Here is a 21,191-nt window from a genome sequence, read left to right as displayed (position 1 = left end):
TATCCCTGTCTATGAATGTAATCAGTTGTTTAAACTTTTGTTTTCTTTTTTTAAAGTATTAAAAGTAATTAGCCTGTGTTAACATCATCTGGTTTCTTGATTTGTGGGGTTTTGTCTTGTTTTGTTTTAGTTTGAAAGGTCAGTCTGTTTTAAATTAGACATAAAAAGCCTCTAAAGCCAGAGTTAGTGCTTTTTTCCCCCTTACCCATCCAGCATCTTAACAACAGAATTCAGTTTTCTCCTTTAAGTTTGTAGGAAAATACATGAGAAATGTTGTAGCTAAGAGATTTTAATTTTTTCTAGAACTCATTGTGGATTGTGAAGCCCAATTAAAGGAAAGCTAGGGCCTCCTACTTTGAACCCTGTGGGTCTTTGGTATCTATAGTAAACCTCTATTTCGAATTGCTCTGATCATAATATAAGCACTCATTAATTATTGCAAATAGTACAGTCATTACAATTCCATGATCATGTTGTTCATTTAGGAACTATCGTAAATTAGCATTAGAAAAGAGGGCTAAACTGGAATCCATTTTTCTTGAGCATAGGTTTCAGGTTTTTTATTCACTGTTATTTAGATTTTGGCCATTTCAACAAGAAAAATGTGAATTCTTTAGTAAAACATTTATTTTTGCTGTGGTGATTGGATGGGGCTCCCCCCCTTTTTTTGTCCATCATTATCTTCAGTGCAGAATACAGCAGAGGGAAAGTATTCTTGTCAGATTATATCTCTTTTTTTTTCATTATGAAAGAGTGTGTGACCACATTTCTCCTTCCTGTAACTGGAATATGAGTAATTATTTCTCTTATATTTTAGGGATGGAGTTAACATTTAATTATAACCTGGATTGTCTGGGCAATGGCAGAACAGAGTGCCACTGTGGGGCAGAGAACTGCAGTGGTTTTCTAGGAGTACGGCCGAAGGTCAGTCAAAGAAGTTTGTAAACAAGCTCAGGAAAATGCTGGCAAATCGGTACCTAGTTCAGTTTGGTTGTCATCGGTGGTTTATCCCAAAGTTTAGACTCTCTGACTTTCCTGAAACACATCTTAGTAAGAGATATTAGGTTCTGGAAATATATTTGTATTTCTGACTTAAGTTAGCAAAATCCTTTACAAAAATGTCTTTGAAATTCAGAATATATTAAAAACCACTGGTAAAGGGTGGATTTTATAATATATGAACTATATTTCAGTGTCCTTGCAATATAAAAAAAAAATCACCCATTCAAAAGTCAGTGAAATGAAGCCTTATTTTTGCTATATTAGCTATATTACTGTTAATAGGATAAGTCCTCCTGGTGTTTTAGGTAACTGAACAACAGATGAATTCAAATGAATGTGAGGTGGTTGGATTTTTCTTTCTATGGAAACATATACTGTGGTGGTTAAAGCTGTGATCCTTTTCTCCTGCCAGTCTGCATGTGCGTCAACAACTGAGGAAAAGACAAAAAATGCTAAATTAAAGCAGAAGAGACGAAAAATTAAAGCAGAACCAAAGCAGATGCATGAAGATTTCTGTTTTCAATGTGGAGATGGTGGAGAGCTGGTCATGTGTGACAAAAAAGACTGTCCCAAAGCATACCACCTCCTATGCCTTAACCTGACACAGCCACCATACGGTAAGCTAGAGTTCCAGACCTTTCCTCTGGCTTCCCAGCCTTGTGTAGCTTGGAATATGTTCCACTTCCTAAATGGAGCAGTGGAGTGGGATATATTAAATAGGACAAATAACAATAGTAAACAAAGATTATGCTGGTGAAGAATCTGCAAATCTCAGATACCTGTTGGTTCGCAAGGATTGTTTTTTTTCTTTTTGTTTATTATTACCCTAGGTGAGTAGTTGGTGCCTATGGTATTGGGCTTTGGTCACTAGCTCACATACCGAATGGTACACCCAGATTTTTGTTTGACTGAAATTTGGAGTTGTATTCAACTGAACTCAGTCTCCAATCCGAGATGCTGGGAACTTAAGTTTCTCGGGGCAGTGGAGACAGGCACTAACTTGGGCTCTTTTCCCTCTTCCCGCCCCTCACTAGGAAAGTGGGAATGCCCGTGGCATCAGTGCAGTGAGTGCAGCAGTGCAGCTGTTTCCTTCTGTGAATTCTGTCCACATTCATTTTGTAAAGATCATGACAAGGGGGCACTGGTTCCCTCTGCACTGGAAGGCCGGCTCTGCTGCTCTGAACATGACCCTGTAGCTCCTGTGTCACCAGAATACTGGAGCAAGATCAAATGTAAATTGGAATCACAAGATCATGGAGAAGAAGTAAAAGAATAAATGGGTGGTGATTTCCCTTTTTTTTTTTTTTTTTTTCATTTAAATGAAAAAAGGAAAAGAAAAGCAAATAGATAATGCCTTTGTAAAACAGAGACTGCTGCAGTGCATACAACCTTTGCCATCAGTACTGCCTTATTAAAAGCAAAAATGGGGGAGGGGGGACTGGAATGTGCAGGCAGAAGCTGTTGGTAGTGTCTGGTTTTTCTGTTTTGTTTTCATGGTTTGAGGATTCTTTTATGGAGGGTTAAATACCCTTGGTCTTTTATTGTGCTTCAATGCCTTTTCAGCTGGAAAGAGTTGTCTTTGCTTTTCATTAAGAACAAGTGAAAAGAAAATGACGAGATAAACTTAAAGTCTAGGATGTATTCTGTGGGTATAAAAAGCAAAAGTTGCCATCATTCCTTTATTTATTTTTTTTAAGTTTTGAGAAGTGTAGTTCAGATAGTCCGTAATTAATGTATGTGTGCATATGTGTGTTTTAAGTAGGAATTGGAGAAAGCCCTCTAGGAAAGGGTATAATGATCATTATATACCTCTTCACTGAGCAGTAAGTAGGCTAACTTCTCTTTCAGAATGTTTTTCATAGTCTTTTAGAAGGGCTTAATGGGAGTGTTGAATCTGGCCTCTTGAAAAGAAAATGACTCCGTGGATTTTACCTGTCTGGTCTTAAACTGGGTGGGCTTTGTAATTTGATAACTTTATCTAGAAAGGTATAAAATGTGGTTTTGATTTTTTTTTTTAGAGGGAAAAAAGAAACAATGCACTCATTGAAATGTTTTCCATTGACAATGGGTATTTTGATGAAGTGCATTTGTGTGGATATGAATGCATAGTTAGAATGGACATCCCTGTTATCATGATACATTGATAAAGGCAGCTAGAGAGAGATGAAAGGCACAGACCAAAAGTTGAATCATAGAAGCACCATTTCCCGTCTCATTTTATGTAGAGCTAGGTCTAGCTTGGAGAGAATTATGGGATTTTAATTTCTGTTCTGCTTCCCTTTCCTGATCAAACATTCCCTTTGTCAACTGACCATTCAATCATGTTTCCTGGTGAAACTGCAGAAATTAATTTGAATTGTATTCAAATAGATCTTTTTGGTTTAGTGTTCTTAATTTGGGGAGTAAACGGGATAGGGGCATCCCCCAGTTACATGTGAACAATTTCTGTTCATTACTATCCAGTACTTAAAATCGTCCCCATTGAGAAGGGGAACACTTCTACTTCTACAGGGTATGTAAGAGCCACACAGCACACTTCATCTTAGAAAGCACTTAGGGAAAGCTCCCAAGAAAGTCAGTGTTAGCAGAAGTGGTTGGCTGATGCTTGAATCTCACAGATGCAAGTGTATTAAGATGTCTGCTCACAAAACTCACTTGCTTTTAATGCTTAGGAATATGTATATTCCAGTATTCCTTGTATGAAGTAACTAGTAATGTCAGACATTGCTGTAACACTGTATTAAGTAGAAGTCTAGGTAGGGTTAGCTTGAATGAACGTTCTCGTTCTCTGTGAATGTTGACTGCTTACCATTGCTGGTACCTGATAGCAGTTATTTTCCCTCAAAAAGTACCTAGTAACCTTATGAAGGTAGGGAAGATAGACGCTCCACTACATTCCTCCAGTTGTGTTACCTGTGTTCCTTTTTCTTAGCAACTTAGAGCTCTTCTCTGGAAAAAAGAAGAAAAAAAGCTGTTTTGTGCCTCTTTTTTTGTATGTAAATGTGCAATTATACTGGATTTTCTCTTTTAAAAAACAAAAACAAACAAAAAACACTACAATTCCTTTATTTAAGCTCCTAAACTGCCATTTGCCTGAGTCCAGCAATACTGAGGTAACTCATTGGGTCTCCAGTTATTCTATTGATTAGATGTGGTCCCAACAGAAGAGCAAAAATAGAAAATGCTGTCCATGTTACCAGGAATAGTTGCTACAAGTAACATGGATTACAGATCACCAAAACACTAACCTTTGCTCTTGAGCAGTTATATAGTTTGATGTCCTTTTAAATAATTTAAGAAAATCTAGGTTTTATCATACTAAAACTTTATTTTATATATGTATATGATAAATGTTTGTTTTTCTAAACTTACTAACATGAAGGATTTCCTTTAATATTTGAAATTGCAACTCTTGTTGAAACAGTATCCAACATGAAATCTTAACTCCTTGCTTTGTTTTTAGACTTAGTGCTATTTAATATCTGATGACTTTTATATGGTAAGCCAGGGTATATATCCTATATACTGCAAATACCTTAGGTTTAAGTATTTTTATGCAGCTTCTTCATTGTGTCACATTTTGTTTGTATTATCTGTAAACAGAGCTCTGCTGAGATTTTAAAGATCTTTTTTGGGAGGTAAAGACGGATGACTAATAGGATTGTTCTGCCATTTCAGAAATCAGGGTAGAAAACAAAATAGCTAACCATGCTCTGGAATCTTTGTCCATGATGTTCTTCCATGATCTATAAAGTGGATTTAGTCATGCCAGAATCAAGGAACTTTCTTCACACCTCCATAGTATCACTGTTGATCTCTTTTACATATCTTTAAATGGCACGTTTTGGAAGCTTTATTTGTGCATAGTATATCTGCGCCATGCTTGCCTGTGCTCCATCAGTGAGATAGTCCAGAAGACTCACTGCTCACTCATAGTCTGAAGTTGATATTTGTTGCCTTTATAAATCTGTATGTGGTCAGAGCATAAATTGTTGGTTTTTATTCTTGTCCAAAAAATTGAAATAACTTAAAGCAGCATAGAATAATGGTGGTTTTTTTTAAAACCTCGTATTAACTCTTTAGAGAAAATGTGAATGTAAGATTTTTGATAATCAGCATAAACCTTCAGAATTTGGACAACAACTGAAGATGAAATGCTGGGAAACCTTCCAGGGACTGTGCAGTGCAGGGAGGGAGGGGCTGGACCTTGGCGGGTGTGAGGAGTCGCAGAGCTGCCTGGAGCTGGCTACCCAAGGGGTAGGTGGCTGGCCCTTCATCCCTGGAGGGCTGAGAAGTTGGAGGAAGTGATTTACTTCTTTATTATCTAATCAGGGCTAGAGTTAGGAGTGAGATGGGTTTTATTTTCATTTTTGTTTTAACACGTCCCCACTGTATCTTAATACTTAAATTATTATCTGGCCTAAAACCATAGAATAGGCCGATTTTTAGAATCATTGAAACTTGGCAATTTCTGGGTATTCAAGCAAGGAACATGTAAAAAAACATATAATGGAGGGAAACCTATTCCCTTAGCTCCTTTCCGCCATTTCCACATAATATTTGGAAATATGCCTGTAAATAACATTGTAAAGTTGAGATAATCATATAAAGGACTTGCAGACTTGGCAGGCTGTTGGACAGCTGTCTTTCCTGGTTCATGAAGTGGTCTGTTGCACCTGTACTCGTTGGATCCATACCTGTTTTCCAATCGGGGTCAAACTTGTAGTTTGGAAAAAGCCCAGCTAGCTATACAGAATAACCTCTGAACTTCCCAGAATTTGTTGCTTGTCTTTCATTCCATTTTTAAATACAAAGCATTTACCTTAAAGTCAAGGTGCTGCCACATGCCATGTCCCAACAGGATAAGAAAACAAGTCACCATAGAGTCCTTACAGCTGGGGAAGCTTAATATACTTCTACACGAGGTTCAGTGACATTGGGAACTTGCTTTATTGCTGGGCAGTGCACATCAGACTCGAGTTACTTCTCACGAGGCAGATACATCAGCCACCCCAAGTTGTCCAAGTTGCTGCAGACATGAAAGGATTATTTGGAATGATTTCCTGTGACCTTGGCCACCTGGAATTGGCCTCTGGTTATTTGTAAACAAAGAGTAGAACTCACTTGCATTTTCAGATGACTAGGGAATAGCTCTCATGAGACAGCTTTGCCATGAATTTAAGAATATTGAAAAGTTGGAAATTTGTATATACTGATATCTACCAACTTTTATCTAGAGTGGGGTACAGGGAGAAAAGGGGGTTATACGAGGGAATGGGAGGGGAATGATGATGTTTACCACAGGTACGAAGTAGTCACTTTAACATTTGAGACCTCTGCCTCATTGAATTCAGGTTTTTTTAAGTACTTGAAACTCTTCAGATTCTCCTTATTTTACAGTTATTTTTCAATTTCTGAAGTAGAAAGCATTGTTTTGTATACTCTTTTGTGAATTAGTAGCCTAGTCTCTTATCCTCTTTAACTTGGATTAAAGGTGACATTCTGCAAGCGGGAGAATGTTCACAGTAGATAGCTCAGATTTAATGTACACATTTGAGGAAGAGACTCCTGCATGAAATACCAGCAGCATTTTTATGAATATTTCTTATATACATTATTTTGTCATTTTTCAACCCTGTTGCCAAGCACCTCTTCTTTCCTTTTAATATATGCCTGGGTAGGGAAAAAAAAAAAGCAAAACAAAAAATTGCACTTATGTTACACTCCTGAAATGCTGGGTGTAACCTGTGTGTTTCAAGCCACCACACCCATTCCCCTGTCGTCAGTCCATTGCTTCAGTGACAAGTGCAGGTGCTTGTGGACATACTTATAAAGAGGGGGGAGCAAAAGAATTACCTGTACTTCAGTAGCCTGTAGCCATTATTATTATGTGAGAGAAAGGAAGGATGAATAGTTGCCAAAGTAATTTATTCAGTCCTTAGTTTTCTTCCGTGACATTACTGCGTCTTCAAATTGGCAAGCGAGCAGCCTCAGGCTCCAGTACTGCCTTCCCTGCCTGCCGCGGACTTCTGACACGCGGGCCCGCTCTCAGCGTCCACGTGATTACCTAGATAAGGTATTTATAAGGTATTCTTGTCAGTTTAGAAGTGGACTGGATAAAATTTCCTTTTACTTTGTTGTCATTAATATTGCTCTTTATCTCATTTACCCTGTGTTACATACCCTGTGTTAAAAAAGAAAATCATATTGCCACTGATAACCAAGATGCTACATGATGATTACAACTGGCTAATAATAAAATTCTTTTTATATACAAGGGTGTGTGCATTATTGGAATTGATATGAAAAATTAATTTGTATCCACTTGTGATATTGCACAACATAGATACCTACAGATTCTGTTTTCATTTCCTTGTGATCTTTATGATAATGACCTTTGTAGATTGGTTATTTCTGTACTTTGTTTATCTGTAATAAACTTTGTAGATCCTGTGAAATGTTATTTTGCCTAAATCACTTGAGACTTGAGTCTTTAATAACAAAGTATCAATATTCACTAAAGTCAATCTCTTTTGAGTTTCTGTGACTTGGCTAGAAGCTCTTGACACTAAGGTTTTAGTGTTAAATTTCCCTGGGGGTGTTCCACTAGGGCATTACTGTATAATGACTTGATGTTGCCACATAGACTTCAAGATATATGATATTTTGGGGATTTTGTTGGTTGGCCTATGTTTTATTGCATAGTGTGAAACGTGTAAAGCTTGGTTAACCTGTATATAGATAGCTTATTGTTGACTAGTTATAGTGTATTTAGGATTGCCTGTAATATTTAAGCTTCTTACTTCTGTGTGTGCTGGTAGGAACATATAATTTTTGTACATTATATTTACTGAGATGTCGCCTTTTTTTATTTTACAAATACTTTGGAATCAAAATGTGTTTTTGCTTCCGTGAGGATTAATTTGGAAAGGTTTTTAATGACATTCCACTGATTTCAGATTTTGCTTGAGATTGACTTCAATAAATTGCCCTGTATGTTCCAAATTAAACCCGTGGACTTGTTCATTGCCTGTAATTTCTTGCAACAACTCGCTGAGCCAGAAGCCATCGTGGGAGGGAGGGGACCTCGCAGGTAGCTGATGACCCAATTATCTGTGACAAGCAAGACAAAGTCCTGTATGAGAGCTAAGTATATCTTCCTTCAAAGTGTTGCTCTGCTCCTAAGCAACTTGGTTCTGAAAATAGGGGCTGGGGACTGGTGGGGGAGGGGTAGGTACAGGAAAGATCCCTGGAGAATGTTGCTCCCTGATTTGGCATGAGACGAGAATACTGAGGTACTGACTGGTGGGCCAAGAGCGCGTTGAGGAGCTAGTCATCGCTTGGTTTAACAGACTGAAGTTGACTTGAGCTTGGCTGAACTCGGCGAGCCGGCTCACTGCTGGACCAGTGCCAGAGAACGGCACTGCTTGCTTTTCATTATTTTGCCAGGCCGGGTTCTCAGAACAGAGCTGCCTCGCCTGCTTCCTGGATTGCCGACCTGCCGCCCAGGGCTGAGGAAGTGGCTCGCGCCTTCCCTGCGTGCAGTTCCCGCGGTGCGCGCGCGCGCCGGGAGCGGCAGAGATCCGGCCTCCGGGGCGGCCCGTTCTCCCCACCCAGCGGCTGCCACGTCAGCGCGGCGTCTGTCCAGGAGCGGTGAGGCCGGATGGGGAAGGCGGCCCTCCGTGCGGAATGGGGCCTGCGGATCGCACTGTTCACGGCCTTTGTGTAAGCGATTTGCGGATTTGCGGATTGGACCCCGGGGCCTCTCGCACAGAGGGGCGTGCGGGCTGCTGACCCGCGGGAGGCGGGCAGGGCCGAGGCCTCGGCCTAGCAGCAGCACCACCTCCCCCGCCCCATCCCCTGCAGCCCGAGGTGAGGGGGAAGCGGGTGTGACGCCCAGAGGAGAGCCCAGAAAGCCAGCCAACGTGCTTTGCACTTTCTTTTGTTTCCCCTTTAGGGTAACAGAGCGTCTCTCTCCCTTCCAGAGGCTTATTCAACCGGAGGAGATGTGGCTTTACCGGAATCCGTATGTGGAAAGAGAGTATTTCCCCGCCGAGTCGATGTTTGTGCGTGGAGAACTAGCCCTTCCTTCTGACTCTTAATACTTGCCGACTGATTAATGCCAGGAAACAGGAAGGGATCATTCTGGCCCCAAAGTGTCACTGTAGGGAACTTATCCTTCTGTTGACGTGCTAAAGACTTTACTTCCAAAAGTTTAAGAAACAAGTTTGGAGAGCAAGATGTCAGTCTGTTTAGCCTCAAGAAACATGTTCTGAGGATGGTCTAAGGTGACCTAGAATAATGGGTGTTTGCTGCTGATGGGACCTCCTGGAGCCGGCTTAACCCAGAGACTCTGAAGTCAGGATCACTCCTTATATTTACAGGGGAAGCTGGGTCTCACACAGTTCTGCTGTCCGTTCTATCGCTCTTCCCTGCAGGAACTACTTTAACAACTAGTATGTGGTGGTTTGTGGTTTTGTTTGTTTAACCTTTGACATATTCTTTTTCAGTTGATTGCTTTTCTCTCTCCACTGTCTATTATCTTCCTGGTCAAATGTCTCAAGAAGGCAGACACAACAGACAGCACACAAGCCTGCCTTGGTGAGTTAACCCTTTATGGTTGGTTTTCTCAGTGCTGGAATGAGATAGGATAGCTCAGTGTGTAGAGGCCACTGAGCTTTGCATTCCTAAAATAATCTATCTACCCTGTACCCCACAAGAAAATCATCACTGTGAGAAGTTGGTCAGTTAACCTGATAGGCATGCCTAAATGTGCTGGGTTATTTGGGCCTCTGTGGTGCTGCAGGCTTTACAGTCTCAGTGCTGTTGGGCCTCCCTGGTGGCAGAGGGTTAAGTCTCAGCACTATCAAGCTAGCAGCAGCACAAGTTCAATCCCCACCCAGGGAGCTAACCCACATGGTGCAGCAGACCTCTCCTGTCTCGCCCACTGCTCCCCTCAGCAGTGTGTTTCAGTAGATCCCCCTGTTCTGCTCCCTCCTGTCCCTCTGGTGGATCCTCTCACCTTCCACACCTCTGGCCTGCACCCCAGTTCTTGTATGCATAAATAAAAATAAATCTTTTAAAAAGTGCTGGGTTGGGCCTCCCCCCGTGGCACAGTGGGTTGAATGCCGTGCTATGGAGCTGTCCGCAGCCTCTATAGCATGGGTTTGGTTCCCAGCCTGCCAGGGAGAAACCCACATAGTGGGGCAGACCTCTCCTGCCTTGCCCGCTGCTCCCCTCAGCAGTGTCTTTAGTCCACCTGCCTATTCTGTTCCCTGCTCTCTCTGGTGAATTCTCTCAACCTCCCGTACTTCTGACTGTACCCCAGTTCTTGTATAAATAAATAAATGTTTAAAAGAAAAAGGATATAAAGTAAGTGATATGAAAGAGGAAATGTCAAGTTATGTGGTAGATTAAAACAAAGTGCTGGGTTATTTTGTATCCCAGAAAGGTCTCCAGCCTATTGCATGCTGCGTGTATTTATTCTCCCTGTGTTAGAACAGTGGTCATTGAGGAGTATAATTATTTTTATACTCAGCTCTGGCTGAAGACTGACTGACTGTTGCCATGTCTCAGGAAGACCATGCACTTCTCACAGCAGAAATCACTAATAGTATGTTTCTTTGCTTTCTAGCTGCCAGCCTTGCCTTGGCTCTGAACGGTGTCTTTACCAACACGATAAAATTGATAGTAGGGAGGTAAGCGAGAAGAGTTAGCCACCCGATCTGCCTCAGCCCTTTCCTCCTCAGGAGATATGATTAATGGCATTCACACACATCGTTTTCTCCTTTATTTTCAGTTTAATTGTTCTTTTTTCATTGAATACTGCCTCCTGGCCACATGGGCTCTTTCCCACTGACAGCCACTCAGAGTTCCGTGTCTCGCAGAGCACCTCCTAACGCTGCAGTCGGATTTGCTCTTTACCCTAAAAAGTGTTTGTCATAAAGTGTGACTTCTTAATTCCTAAATATTGACTCTGAAAGTAAGATTTTTTTCTTGGTGGTGAATATCCTCATCCAGTTTTATTATTTTGTCTGGGATACTACTAGTTAACAGAATAATTGATGTCTGATACAATCAAAAAATAATTTCTAGAGTTGTAAATGTTTATTTTCTTCCAGGCCACGTCCAGACTTCTTCTACCGCTGCTTCCCCGATGGGCAAGCCCATTCCGACTTGGCATGCACTGGAGATAAAACAGTGGTGAATGAGGGCCGCAAGAGCTTCCCTAGTGGACATTCTTCCTGTATGAATACCACATGGACTCTCTGCTTTTTTGCAGATCACTGAATTTTACATAGGATACTTATGAGAATGCAGACATTTCACTGCTCTTGTTCTTATATCTAGAAATTGAAGAACAACCCCCTCTTCTTTAATAACTCCAAGGCTTCAAAAGTTTGAGCCTGGAGTATTAGGGAAAAAATTCAAGCACAGAGGAGATAGTTTATGGGATTTGAACATTTTATTGTAGTCTTTGCCTTGATTCCACAATCTAAAGGTTAAAATATTAACTTGTATTGAATAGCTACTGTATATATCAATTAACTGCTTAGGAATGTATTTTAGATTTTTACCTCATTTGATATTATAATATCACAGTGAGGTGGGTGCTATAATTTTTGATTCCCATTTATGTATGAGGGAACTAAGTCATTGAGAAGTTAAGTAACCTGTCCAAAGTCATTTAGCTAGTACTCCAAAATCTCCTCTCAGGTAAATACTAACAACTTTGGGATGCAAAACAAAATCATTTTTCTGTGTCTTTCTCCCTCAATCAATAATCTGTATCAGAAGTATATAAAAAAATGGGGATAAAACATTTTCATGCCCCCCCCCCCGGCCTATTTGGAGATGAGCGTCCTTTAAAATACATACTTACATGTTTTCTCCTTCTAGTTGCATTTGCTGGTTTGGCCTTCGCTTCATTCTACCTGGCAGGGAAGCTACATTGCTTCACACCCCAAGGCCGTGGGAAATCTTGGAGATTTTGTGCCTTTTTGTCACCTCTACTTTTTGCAGTTGTGATTGCACTGTCCCGTACCTGTGACTATAAGCATCACTGGCAAGGTAAGTGAGCCAATCATATCCTGCAAGCTTCCATGTTTTGCTCATCTTATCCCTAGCACTGGCTCACTTAGTGTCTGTCAAATGAATAAACAGGTAGAAGATGTTCTAGGTTCTCTATTAAAAGTATGACTTTATGACCATCTGGAAGATGAGAAAGCACTGTTACCTTTTAAAGAGACTGCCAAGGAGGAACCCCCTAATTTTTCCACTGTAGTAATCTCTGCTTGTCCTCGGGATAGGTTCCAAGACCCCCAATGGATGCATGAAGCCACTGATAATACTGCTGTTTTTTCCTGTGACGAAGCTAAATTTATAAATTAGGCTTAATAAGAAATAACAAGGGCCTCCCCTGGTGGCGCAGGCAGTTGAGCTCCTTGCTGTGAAGCTGTTCGCAGCCTCTGCAGCGCCGGTTCCATCCCAGCCGGCCAGTGAGGGTCCCACATGGCGCGGCAGACCTCTCCAGTCTCGCCCGCTGCTCCCCTTAGCAGTGTATTTAGTCAGTCTGCCTGTTCTGCTCCCCACTCTGTCTCTGGTGAATCCTTTCACCCTCCCGTGCATCTGGCCTGTACCCCTGTTCTTGTATAAATAAATCTTTAAAAAAAATAACAAACCCAATTAATGTTATACTACAATAAGTTATGTGAATGAGGTATCATTCTCAAAATACCTTTTTTGACCTCAGGTAACTGAAATTGTAGAAAGTAAAATTATGGGATGTGAGAGACTGGTCTATTTTGAAGTGTTTCAAATTTTTCACAACAAACCCCAATGCTCAATCTATTGTCTTACAAATCAAGTTGTCATGAGACTTTTATTCATAAATGATAAAACATCCACAGAAAACCCACAATTCCCCCCAAAAAAGGATGACAGTATTGCCCAGAGGTCCTTAGGAGTCCTGTTTGAAAGAATAAACTAAATTTTTCCAAAAGGAATCAACTCTTAAAGAGTTTATTCCTTCCTCTAGAATTCTGTAAATGATGGAAAGGGATTGTTAATAACATTGTTACTCTCCTGTATTTAAAAAATTCTAATCTAGTATACTTGGGAAAAGCTTACTAAAGATGCATTTTGATTTTAATATTTAGAGAACTTGATAATGATAACCCTTTATTAAAAATTGAAGTTTTTTGATGCCCAAATAAGTAACATGGAAGACTGACTTCTCTATTTTGTGTGGTATCGAACAAGATTTCAGAGTCAAATATGATTAAGACCCTATCTATTCTCTCCTCAGATGTACTAGTTGGATCCATGATTGGCCTGACATTTGCCTACATCTGCTACAGGCAGTATTATCCTCCTCTGACTGACGCAGAATGCCACAAGCCACTGCAGGACAGACTTACACTTCCCACTGCACAGAAGCAGCCTGGTGATCCTTATCATTTTAATATTTAGAAATTGAAGCTATCTCACTGGAAAATAATCAGTCCCCTGCTAACTGGACCATACCCAAGCAGGAATTTCTGGACCTTTTTTAAAGGTACCTTTTACAAAGGTACCTCTTAAGAGGTACAGGTGAAGGCATAAGTACTGCATTCTGCCACCTCCCCGCCCCCACATGATTTTATCATGAGAAGTGAGGGAACCATGAGCCATACCTTCTGGTCAAGGGATCTTGCAGTAGTCTTCCAGATTGGTATCTCAGCATACAGTGGTTTCACAATTAATTTATGTACTGTTGGAAGGCTCTCGTCACTAAGAAGCCTTTATTTAGTCTCACTTTCTCCTAGAGCTAGAATTAACTTACTCCTTTTCCCATAGCTCAAAATCTATAGCATGACCATGGCCAATTACATTATTTTGGTGGTTTACTTTCTCTGGTGACAGTTCCATTAAGCCTCAAATAGGGAAATGTCTGATTCTGACTAATTTACAGCTATTAGGACTATCTTATGCCAGTTGAGGCAGATATTGCTGTCCATTCTGAATACTGTGAAAATAAGTGACTTGTAAACAGAATTTTAAAAAATGCTCAGGAGTGTGATTTCTGTGCTAACAAATGATGCTTGTTTCTACCTCATTTGTCCTAACTGCTCATGAGCTGCTTTCCTTCCACACCATGATTGAAGAGCTGCCAAAATGCATCACCTTTGCCAACTGGCTGAGGCAAGAAAAAAAAAATCACAACTATCATTAACTTCTGGAAGACAAGGAGATCTTTTTTTCTAACTACTATGGGACATACTTTTTCTCTTTATTGGGATTATCCTTTAAATATGACATCATTTTAATATATAACATTTTCATTGTATCTTTTTCCTTCAGTAAATGTGATATTCCAAAAAAGTAAAATGAGAAATGTGCTTTTTATTTTGTATTTACAGTATTGTTTGAGAACTGGAACGTAAGTAAAACACTTATACAACCAAAGGATAGTCTCAGTATTTACCTTGTAATTGCCATGCTTTAAATTCTAAACTACATTTGCCTGTGATAATGAAAACCTTATTCAAGGGAAAAGAAATGTAAATGTTAGAGAAAACAGTTAATGTATTGATTTTCCTTATGATAGCTGAAATCAGGTAAAAATAGGCAATTGTTCAATAAGATTTTATTTCAGTATTTACTAAAGTTTTAAAATATAATCACGTAAAAAACAAACATTTCAAAAAGTGCAAAATGTTAGAAAGCTAATCAGTGCTATTAATCTTCCCATGCAATCTCTTGCTGAGATAAGCAAGACCAATTCTGCAGCTGGGATATGTAGAAAATGATGCTTCACCAGAATTTAAAAATAGACTTGGTCAAGAGATTGCACATGATACAACTGAACTAGTGCAAATAATGTACAACCAAACAAAGGAATTAAATCAAGCTTATTACCGCTGTAATATACACCCATGATAATACCACAAGTAAACAGGCAAGATATAAAGTTCTTTAAGTTACCTGCCCCTCCCCACCAGGAAAGAAACAGTTCTCAGTACAAAGATGTGGTTTATCTAGCTGTCCAGGGTTATGTTGTTCATCTTTGGTTTTAGGAACTTGTTCTTGCTTGTCCTGTAGTTTACTCATTCGTATGGTACCTATTCTGCTAATATGAAGAGTAAATTTGAAATTGAAGATGCAACTTAATTCTCAATAAGCCATACTTCAAACTCAGAATATGTCTGAAACTTCTTAGAGGCTTAATCAGCCACTTAAAGCAAATGGACAGGAAGGCCAAGCTTTGATCTCCAATGTAGCCTTACCTCTCCCATTTCTAGGGTGACATTAAAAAAACCTTCCTTTTGCTTTTCTCTTCAGAAGGGGATAAAGACCGGTGCTATCTAACAGAGGGCTTAAATGAATATTAAATGCCAGTGCTCTGGACACCATGATGCATTTACAAAAAACATTCATAAAAAGCAAAACACAGCTTGCCTGCCTATGCCACTCTATAAACAAGGCCCTGTGGAACTCTGAGGAGTGCAAAGGACTAATCACGAAGAGAACTCCGACCAATGAGAAAGAAAATACATATAAGCACAGTGGTGAACAAATGCCTTTAAAAAAAATTAGTCTACATTCACTTGCCTTCATCAAGATTTATGTCACTTTGCATGTTTTGAGACTGACTCTGCAGCAGCTGTTCCTCGGGCCTTATAGGCATAGGTTTTTCTTTCAGAATAAGAAACATTTTCCCCTAGCCAAACCTACCTGTTCACCGAACAATGCCTGTGCCACGAGCCTTTTAAATAAGGATTCTGGATTATAGACACCTAAGATGGCAATGATATTTACAAAATGCTTTTAAAGCCGACAACACAAAACCATCTTCACCCAAATGGATGTCACAGATGGCTTAAGCAAACTATTTCACTATGAACTTTATAACCTAAGCAGTCTGTTCTGTGTAATTTCAGGTTTGTCAGTTTTTATAACCTCACCTTCAAGAACAGAAGAGTCTCCCAATTCCCAATTTTAAGTATGATATAAAAGGGCAGATCTGAGAGAGAGAGAGTGTGTGTGTTATATATGTGTATATATATATATGTGTATATATATATACACACACACATACACACACACACAGCATCTTTGCTTTATAAAAATGCATTTAATGTAAGCTAATTGCCCACTTTAGACTCAAATAGCTATAAAAACAATTATCAGGATAGTGATTCCTAGCAATAAATCTGTCAGTCACCTGTAGAGAGACTAAACAATACTCTTTATGCTACATTTCAGTCTTTCTTCATACAGTACTTGTAAGAAAGCAAAGCTGGCTCAAAAAAATTTGTCCAAGTCTTTCTCTGTCCAGTTAGCCTTTGCGTTCAAATGCAGAGAAACATCAACAAGAGAAGTGCAAGTTCCAAAATGTCTTCTGAACCTCACCTGCTTCCAAACTAGAACATTTTCTAAGGTAAGCAATAATTTTCTAGAAAAATCAAACTTAAATCACCCACCCAAATCAAACTTAAAACAGACTTTATATTATCTCAAGTAGTAAAAAATAAAGTTTGGTACTCATTTACTATCATCAAAGAATTAAAGATGCAAACCACTCCCAGCTATTAAGAATGAACGGAAACTGTTTGTTTGTATGAAGTCAGTGGTAAAAAGTAATAGGGTCTTCCCTTTGCTTTTCCACTCACTTCCAAAAGATCATCTTCCAAGCACCCCAAAGGTGGTTAAGTGACAGGCAACATGCAGGAAATGATGCAGCTGAGGAAAACTGCAGCAACAAACAGATGAGTTTTCTGGGGAAGGCTCCCTCAAAGTCCATCTAGGGGAGAGAGTGGAGAACAGGCCATCATGTAGTCACAACTGGAAGACACTAGGGAAAATGCCAAAATAGACAAACTTTCTAGTTACACACCTAAAAAGCTGAGTAATTGAAATGAATATTATTGGATCAAGTCACTGGCAACATTAACTCCTAAGTAGGTATGCTTTTACCCCATTAATTTTATTTTTTATTTATTTTTAAAGATTTATTTATTCCTACAAGCACTGGGCACAGTCAGAAGCGCGGGAGGGTGAGGGAATTCACCAGAGCCACAGCGGGGAGCAGCGGGCGGCAGAAGAGGTCTGCGCGCCATGTGGGACCCTCCTCTGGTGACTGGGGAGCAGCCGGGGATTGAACCGGCGCTGCAGAGACTGCGGGCAGCTTCGCAACCCGGCGCTCAACCGCTGCGCCACCGGGGAGGCCCTCACCCCATTAATTTTAAACACAGTTCTGTGTTTAAAAATGAAAAGTAGGGGTCCTCCCTGGTGGTGCAGGGGGTTAAGTGTCAGCACTATCAAGCTGTTGGCAGCCACTGCAGCATGAATTTGATCCCCAGTCAGGGAGCCAACCCATGTGTCACAGAAGACCTACCTGTCTTGCCCACTGCTCCCCTCGGCAGTGTATTTCAGTATTTCCACCTGTTCTCACCCCATGCACCTCTGTCCTACAACCCAGTTCTTGTAAGCATAAATAAAAATAAATCTTCAAAAATGAAAAATAACTTAGACCTTGAACAAGCACAGAAAAGTATATTTATGAAGACTGTAAGACTCCAGTGTCTATAATGTTAATATGTAAGAATTATACTACATATATGACATTTAAAAACTTACAATAAGCAGTCATTGATGGTTCATTTTTACTGTAAAGGCTGATCAAGGAAGATCCCCTGGGTTTGGTAGATTTCTTTGAGGACCAACAATACTGTATCTTCAGACTCCCTATAGAAAGAGACTACGTTGTGAAAAGAAGAAACTAACATTTTGCTAGTAGCTTTACATATATCATTACCTCACTTCATCTATACAACTACCTTGCACATGCATTTTTTTACTACAGCAAAAAAAAAAAAAAGATCAGAGTGAGAGGTCAAGTAACGGGAAGGTAACTTTCTAACAAAAGTCTAGCACTGGGGCCTCCTTACTGGCACAAGGGTTAAATTCTCAGCACTATTAAGCTATCAGCAGCCACTGCAGCAAGAGTTCCCCTGGAGGATTTCTATCAGGCCAGGGAGCTAACACACATGGTGCAGCAGACCTCTCCTGTCTTGCCAGCTGCTCCCCTCAGCAGTGTGTTTCAGTGGATCCACCTATCCTACTCCCTACTCTGTCTCTGATCAATGGTCTCACCACCCCCTCCACCTCTGGCCTGCACCCCCAGCTCTTGTATGCATTAAAAAACAACAAAAAAAAAAAGTCTAGTATTATGTCTCATAACAGGAGTTAATGGTTAAAAAAAAAAGACAAAAAAACAACTTTCCCAAGTTTATTCTTGGGGTAATATGAAGAAAGGTCAATCCAGTTGGTCAATTTTTTAAATGTTACTCATTTTTAAAAAAAGAATACAATTATAATGGTTCAAGAAGTCTCCCTTCAACCTGTTACTTAACCACTAGTTCCCATCTTCTGATAACCACTGTTAATTTCTTCTGTCTCTTCCAAATACTGCGGTATATGTGTACAAGCAATTACTTTATGCAGTTCTTAAAGAAATTTGATTATAAAAAATACTTGTGAAGAATTACCTCTGGATGTAGTACTCAAACACTTCTCTAGAGCTGTGATTAAACATTTTTGAGTTACGGATCTATTTCAGAACCTAATGAAACCGATCAGTTTCTTCCCAGAAAATATCACATCATATATGCCCCAAATTATAAATAGGATTTCACTGGATTCATAAACCTTTTCTATCCCCCACAAGGTTCATACAAAGATTTCAGATTAAGGAGCTCCTGTTACCAACAAGGGAGGGTTAGCTACACCAGACACTGAAAATGCTCTAATTCTGGTGCATAAATAAGTGATCAATATAAAAATCATAAATACTCCTAAATATATACAGGTATTTAGTACAATAAAGTTAGAAATGCACATTTATTAACAGTTATGACAACTGGATAGGCACAGAGAAAAAGATGAGCGATCAAGCCACATCCTTTTAATAAATTTTGAAATTAATCAAAGATTAATATGTAAAAATGAAAACATCAAAATAAACTAAGACAAAATAAACTAAGAAATCCCCAGAAGAGTTAGGAAGATAAGTATAACACAAATTCTGTAAACCAAAAAAGAAAAAAATCAAATTTGACTATTAAAGAAATTTTCTACTCAGCGAAAACCAATGAAGGCAAAGACAAATGGGGAAAGCTATTTTCAACTCATAATGTAGTCTAATCAATAAAAAGACTAACATTTCAATATTTGAAACAGTAATAAAAATTTCCTTTAGATGTTTGTTAAGATGCTCAACTTTACTCATAACAGGATCTATTTCAGTAAATCTGCCTGTTCTGTTCCCCACTCTGTCTCTGGTGATTCCTCTCACCCCCCACACCTCTGGCCTACACCCCCGTTCTTGTACACATAAATAAAATCTTAAAAGAAGTCATTCTTAGCATCATTTTGGCCTCATATAGTAATTCAGTAAGTTGCACTTTGATTTTATGTCCTACTCTTACTTGTTCGCGGTGATATTAATCATATCAAATCTAACAAAAAATTCCTTGCAAAATATTAATGCATGCATTTCTCAAAAAACTTATCTTGTCCCTTACCTATCTTACTTTCCTAGCTTCATTTTCCTTCAGTTCAATTTCTTCAGTGATTAAATTCTATTCTATAACATATGAATTTCAGAAAGCACCCTTAATCCATTCTACAACTCACTAGGTAATTATTCTTAATTCTGATAAAAGTTGTGGGGAGGTCTACTATTCAGAATGGTGGTACAATTAGTAATACTGTATATACAATTGACAATTGCTGAGACATCTTAAATATTCTTTTTTTTTTTTTAATAGAGGCATGTTTTTATTTATTTGTTTGTTTGTTTGTTTGTTTTGTTTATACATGCACTGGGTACAGTCAGAAGCGCGGGAGGGTGAAAGAATTCAGAGCCAGAGTGGGGAGCAGAGCAGGCAGAAGGACCGAAGTACACTGCTGAGGGGAGCAGCGGGCGGCAGGAGAGGTCTGCACGCCATGTGGGACCCTCCTCGGGTGGCCGGGGAGCAGCCGGGGATCGAACCGGCGCCACAGAGGCCGCGGGCAGCTTCGTAACCCAGCGCTCTACCGCTGCGCCACCTGGGAGGCCCATCTTAAATATTCTTACCACAAAAAAAAAACCATTTACGTGAAGTGATGGAGGTATTAACCTGTCCTAGTATAGTAATAATTTCACAATATATACATGTATCAAATCATATTGTACACCTTAAACTTACATGTTATGTGTCAATTACATCTCAGTAAAACTGGAAAAAATATATAAACATTAAAAACTTAACCATGAAAACAAAAATATGTTCTGATCTAGCTGTTGTAAATACTTTCTTTATTTTTTTTAAAAAAGATTTTTTTATTATTATTTATTTATTTATACAAGCACTGGGTACACTCAGAAGCGTGGGAGGGTGAGAGAATTCACCAGAGCCAGAGTGGGGAGCAGAGCAGGCAGAAGGACCGAAGTACACTGCTGAGGGGAGCAGCGGGCGGCAGGAAAGGTCTGCGCGCCATGTGGGACCCTCCTCCGGTGGCCGGGAGCAGCCGGGGATCGAACCGAGGCTGCAGAGGCTGCGGGCAGCTTCGCAACCCAGCACTCAACCACTGCGCCACCGGGGAGGTCCCTGTAAATACTTTCAAGTGAATTTTTAAAAATGCTTTCAGCAATAGTAATGTATTTGTTCCAGCTTATTCATTACTCAGCCTATCCCACCAATGGACAAAGGACACACTTTTAAGATTAACTGAACTCACAGCTGCTAGCATCATCAGCTCTAGGTTCTAACCAACTACGAAAATAAAGTAGTATTTAAACCAAATTTCTTTAAACGACATAATTGTGCTATTTTGAAATCATCTAAATAAGAAAACATTTTAATCCCCAAAGTACACCAGCCTATCATTTTTCTACATCTATCAAATAACTGAAACTACTAGACCGAATAACACCAGAAGCAAAAACAAATTAACACTTACCAATAGCACAGATGGCTTTGTAGAGCAAATAAATACTCATTAAAGCTTTCAATGGGCTTCTCCTGTAGCACATAGTCAATACGTTGGCCTCCGTTCAGCATTCCCACATTAATGGGTGGGTCTTCTTCTTTAACTGCCACAGAGGCCTCTTCTGTGTTAACATCTGGATATGGAGGAGCCACAGTAAGAATCTGAAAGCTTCC

The 21,191-nt window shown here is 39.6% G+C and overlaps 3 protein-coding genes across 11 annotated transcripts in view; 2 read left to right on the top strand and 1 right to left on the bottom strand.

Moving 5' to 3' along the window:
- Window positions 1-8,173, top strand: part of NSD3 (nuclear receptor binding SET domain protein 3) — a 112,494-nt gene extending 104,321 nt beyond the window's left edge. For 2 of the 3 annotated variants that reach the window (XM_037526066.2, XM_037526065.2), the window contains 3 exons: window positions 818-924; window positions 1,415-1,619; window positions 2,037-8,173. In XM_037526066.2, coding sequence (XP_037381963.1) covers window positions 818-924; window positions 1,415-1,619; window positions 2,037-2,278 — 554 coding nt within the window. In that variant the 3' untranslated portion in view covers window positions 2,279-8,173. The remainder of the gene's footprint in view (window positions 1-817; window positions 925-1,414; window positions 1,620-2,036) is intronic. The other variant, XM_054700881.1, reaches the window with a different exon arrangement.
- Window positions 8,174-8,605: 432 nt separating this feature from the next.
- On the top strand, window positions 8,606-14,557 carry PLPP5 (phospholipid phosphatase 5). Of its 4 annotated transcripts, none has more exons than XM_037526060.2 (7): window positions 8,606-8,727; window positions 8,960-9,068; window positions 9,513-9,603; window positions 10,637-10,700; window positions 11,124-11,248; window positions 11,902-12,072; window positions 13,310-14,557. In XM_037526060.2, exons 1-7 carry the CDS (start codon window positions 8,666-8,668, stop codon window positions 13,471-13,473), a joined length of 786 nt encoding a protein of 261 aa, XP_037381957.1. In that variant the 5' UTR covers window positions 8,606-8,665; the 3' UTR covers window positions 13,474-14,557. The 4 variants fall into 4 exon arrangements, with proteins under 4 accessions (XP_037381957.1, XP_037381959.1, XP_037381958.1 ...); XM_037526062.2 differs by having other exon boundaries at window positions 8,618-8,727; window positions 8,960-9,028; window positions 13,310-14,556; XM_037526061.2 differs by having other exon boundaries at window positions 8,619-8,727; window positions 8,988-9,068; window positions 13,310-14,555.
- The window catches only part of DDHD2 (DDHD domain containing 2), a 22,714-nt gene continuing 15,749 nt past the window's right edge, over window positions 14,227-21,191 (bottom strand). For 2 of the 4 annotated variants that reach the window (XM_037526057.2, XM_037526058.2), the window contains exons 16-18: window positions 20,989-21,151; window positions 17,623-17,730; window positions 14,228-16,786 (exon numbers count right to left, since the gene is read on the bottom strand). In XM_037526057.2, the coding sequence (XP_037381954.1) occupies window positions 17,649-17,730; window positions 20,989-21,151 (245 nt within the window). In that variant the 3' untranslated portion in view covers window positions 14,228-16,786; window positions 17,623-17,648. Of the gene's footprint in view, window positions 16,787-16,808; window positions 16,838-17,622; window positions 17,731-20,988; window positions 21,152-21,191 lie in introns of those variants that run through there. The other 2 variants (XM_054700880.1, XM_037526059.2) reach the window with 2 other exon arrangements.

The sequence above is a fragment of the Talpa occidentalis genome, unplaced genomic scaffold, assembly GCF_014898055.3.
Source record: "Talpa occidentalis isolate TD23 unplaced genomic scaffold, MPIMG_talOcc4v2.1 talOcc4.4, whole genome shotgun sequence".
NCBI classification, from domain to species: Eukaryota; Metazoa; Chordata; class Mammalia; order Eulipotyphla; family Talpidae; genus Talpa; species Talpa occidentalis.
This window is presented reverse-complemented; position numbering and strand designations above follow the sequence as displayed.

What these genes read in the sequence shown, in the direction of transcription:
- PLPP5 (XM_037526060.2), top strand. Translation starts at nt 8,666, where the DNA reads ATGGGGAAGGCGGCCCTCCGTGCGGAATGGGGCCTGCGGATCGCACTG. An exon ending in ATAAAATTGATAGTAGGGAG is followed by an intron (nt 10,701 to 11,123) that starts GTAAGCGAGAAG and finishes ATTTTCTTCCAG; the next exon opens with GCCACGTCCAGACTTCTTCT. An exon ending in CTATAAGCATCACTGGCAAG is followed by an intron (nt 12,073 to 13,309) that starts GTAAGTGAGCCA and finishes TTCTCTCCTCAG; the next exon opens with ATGTACTAGTTGGATCCATG.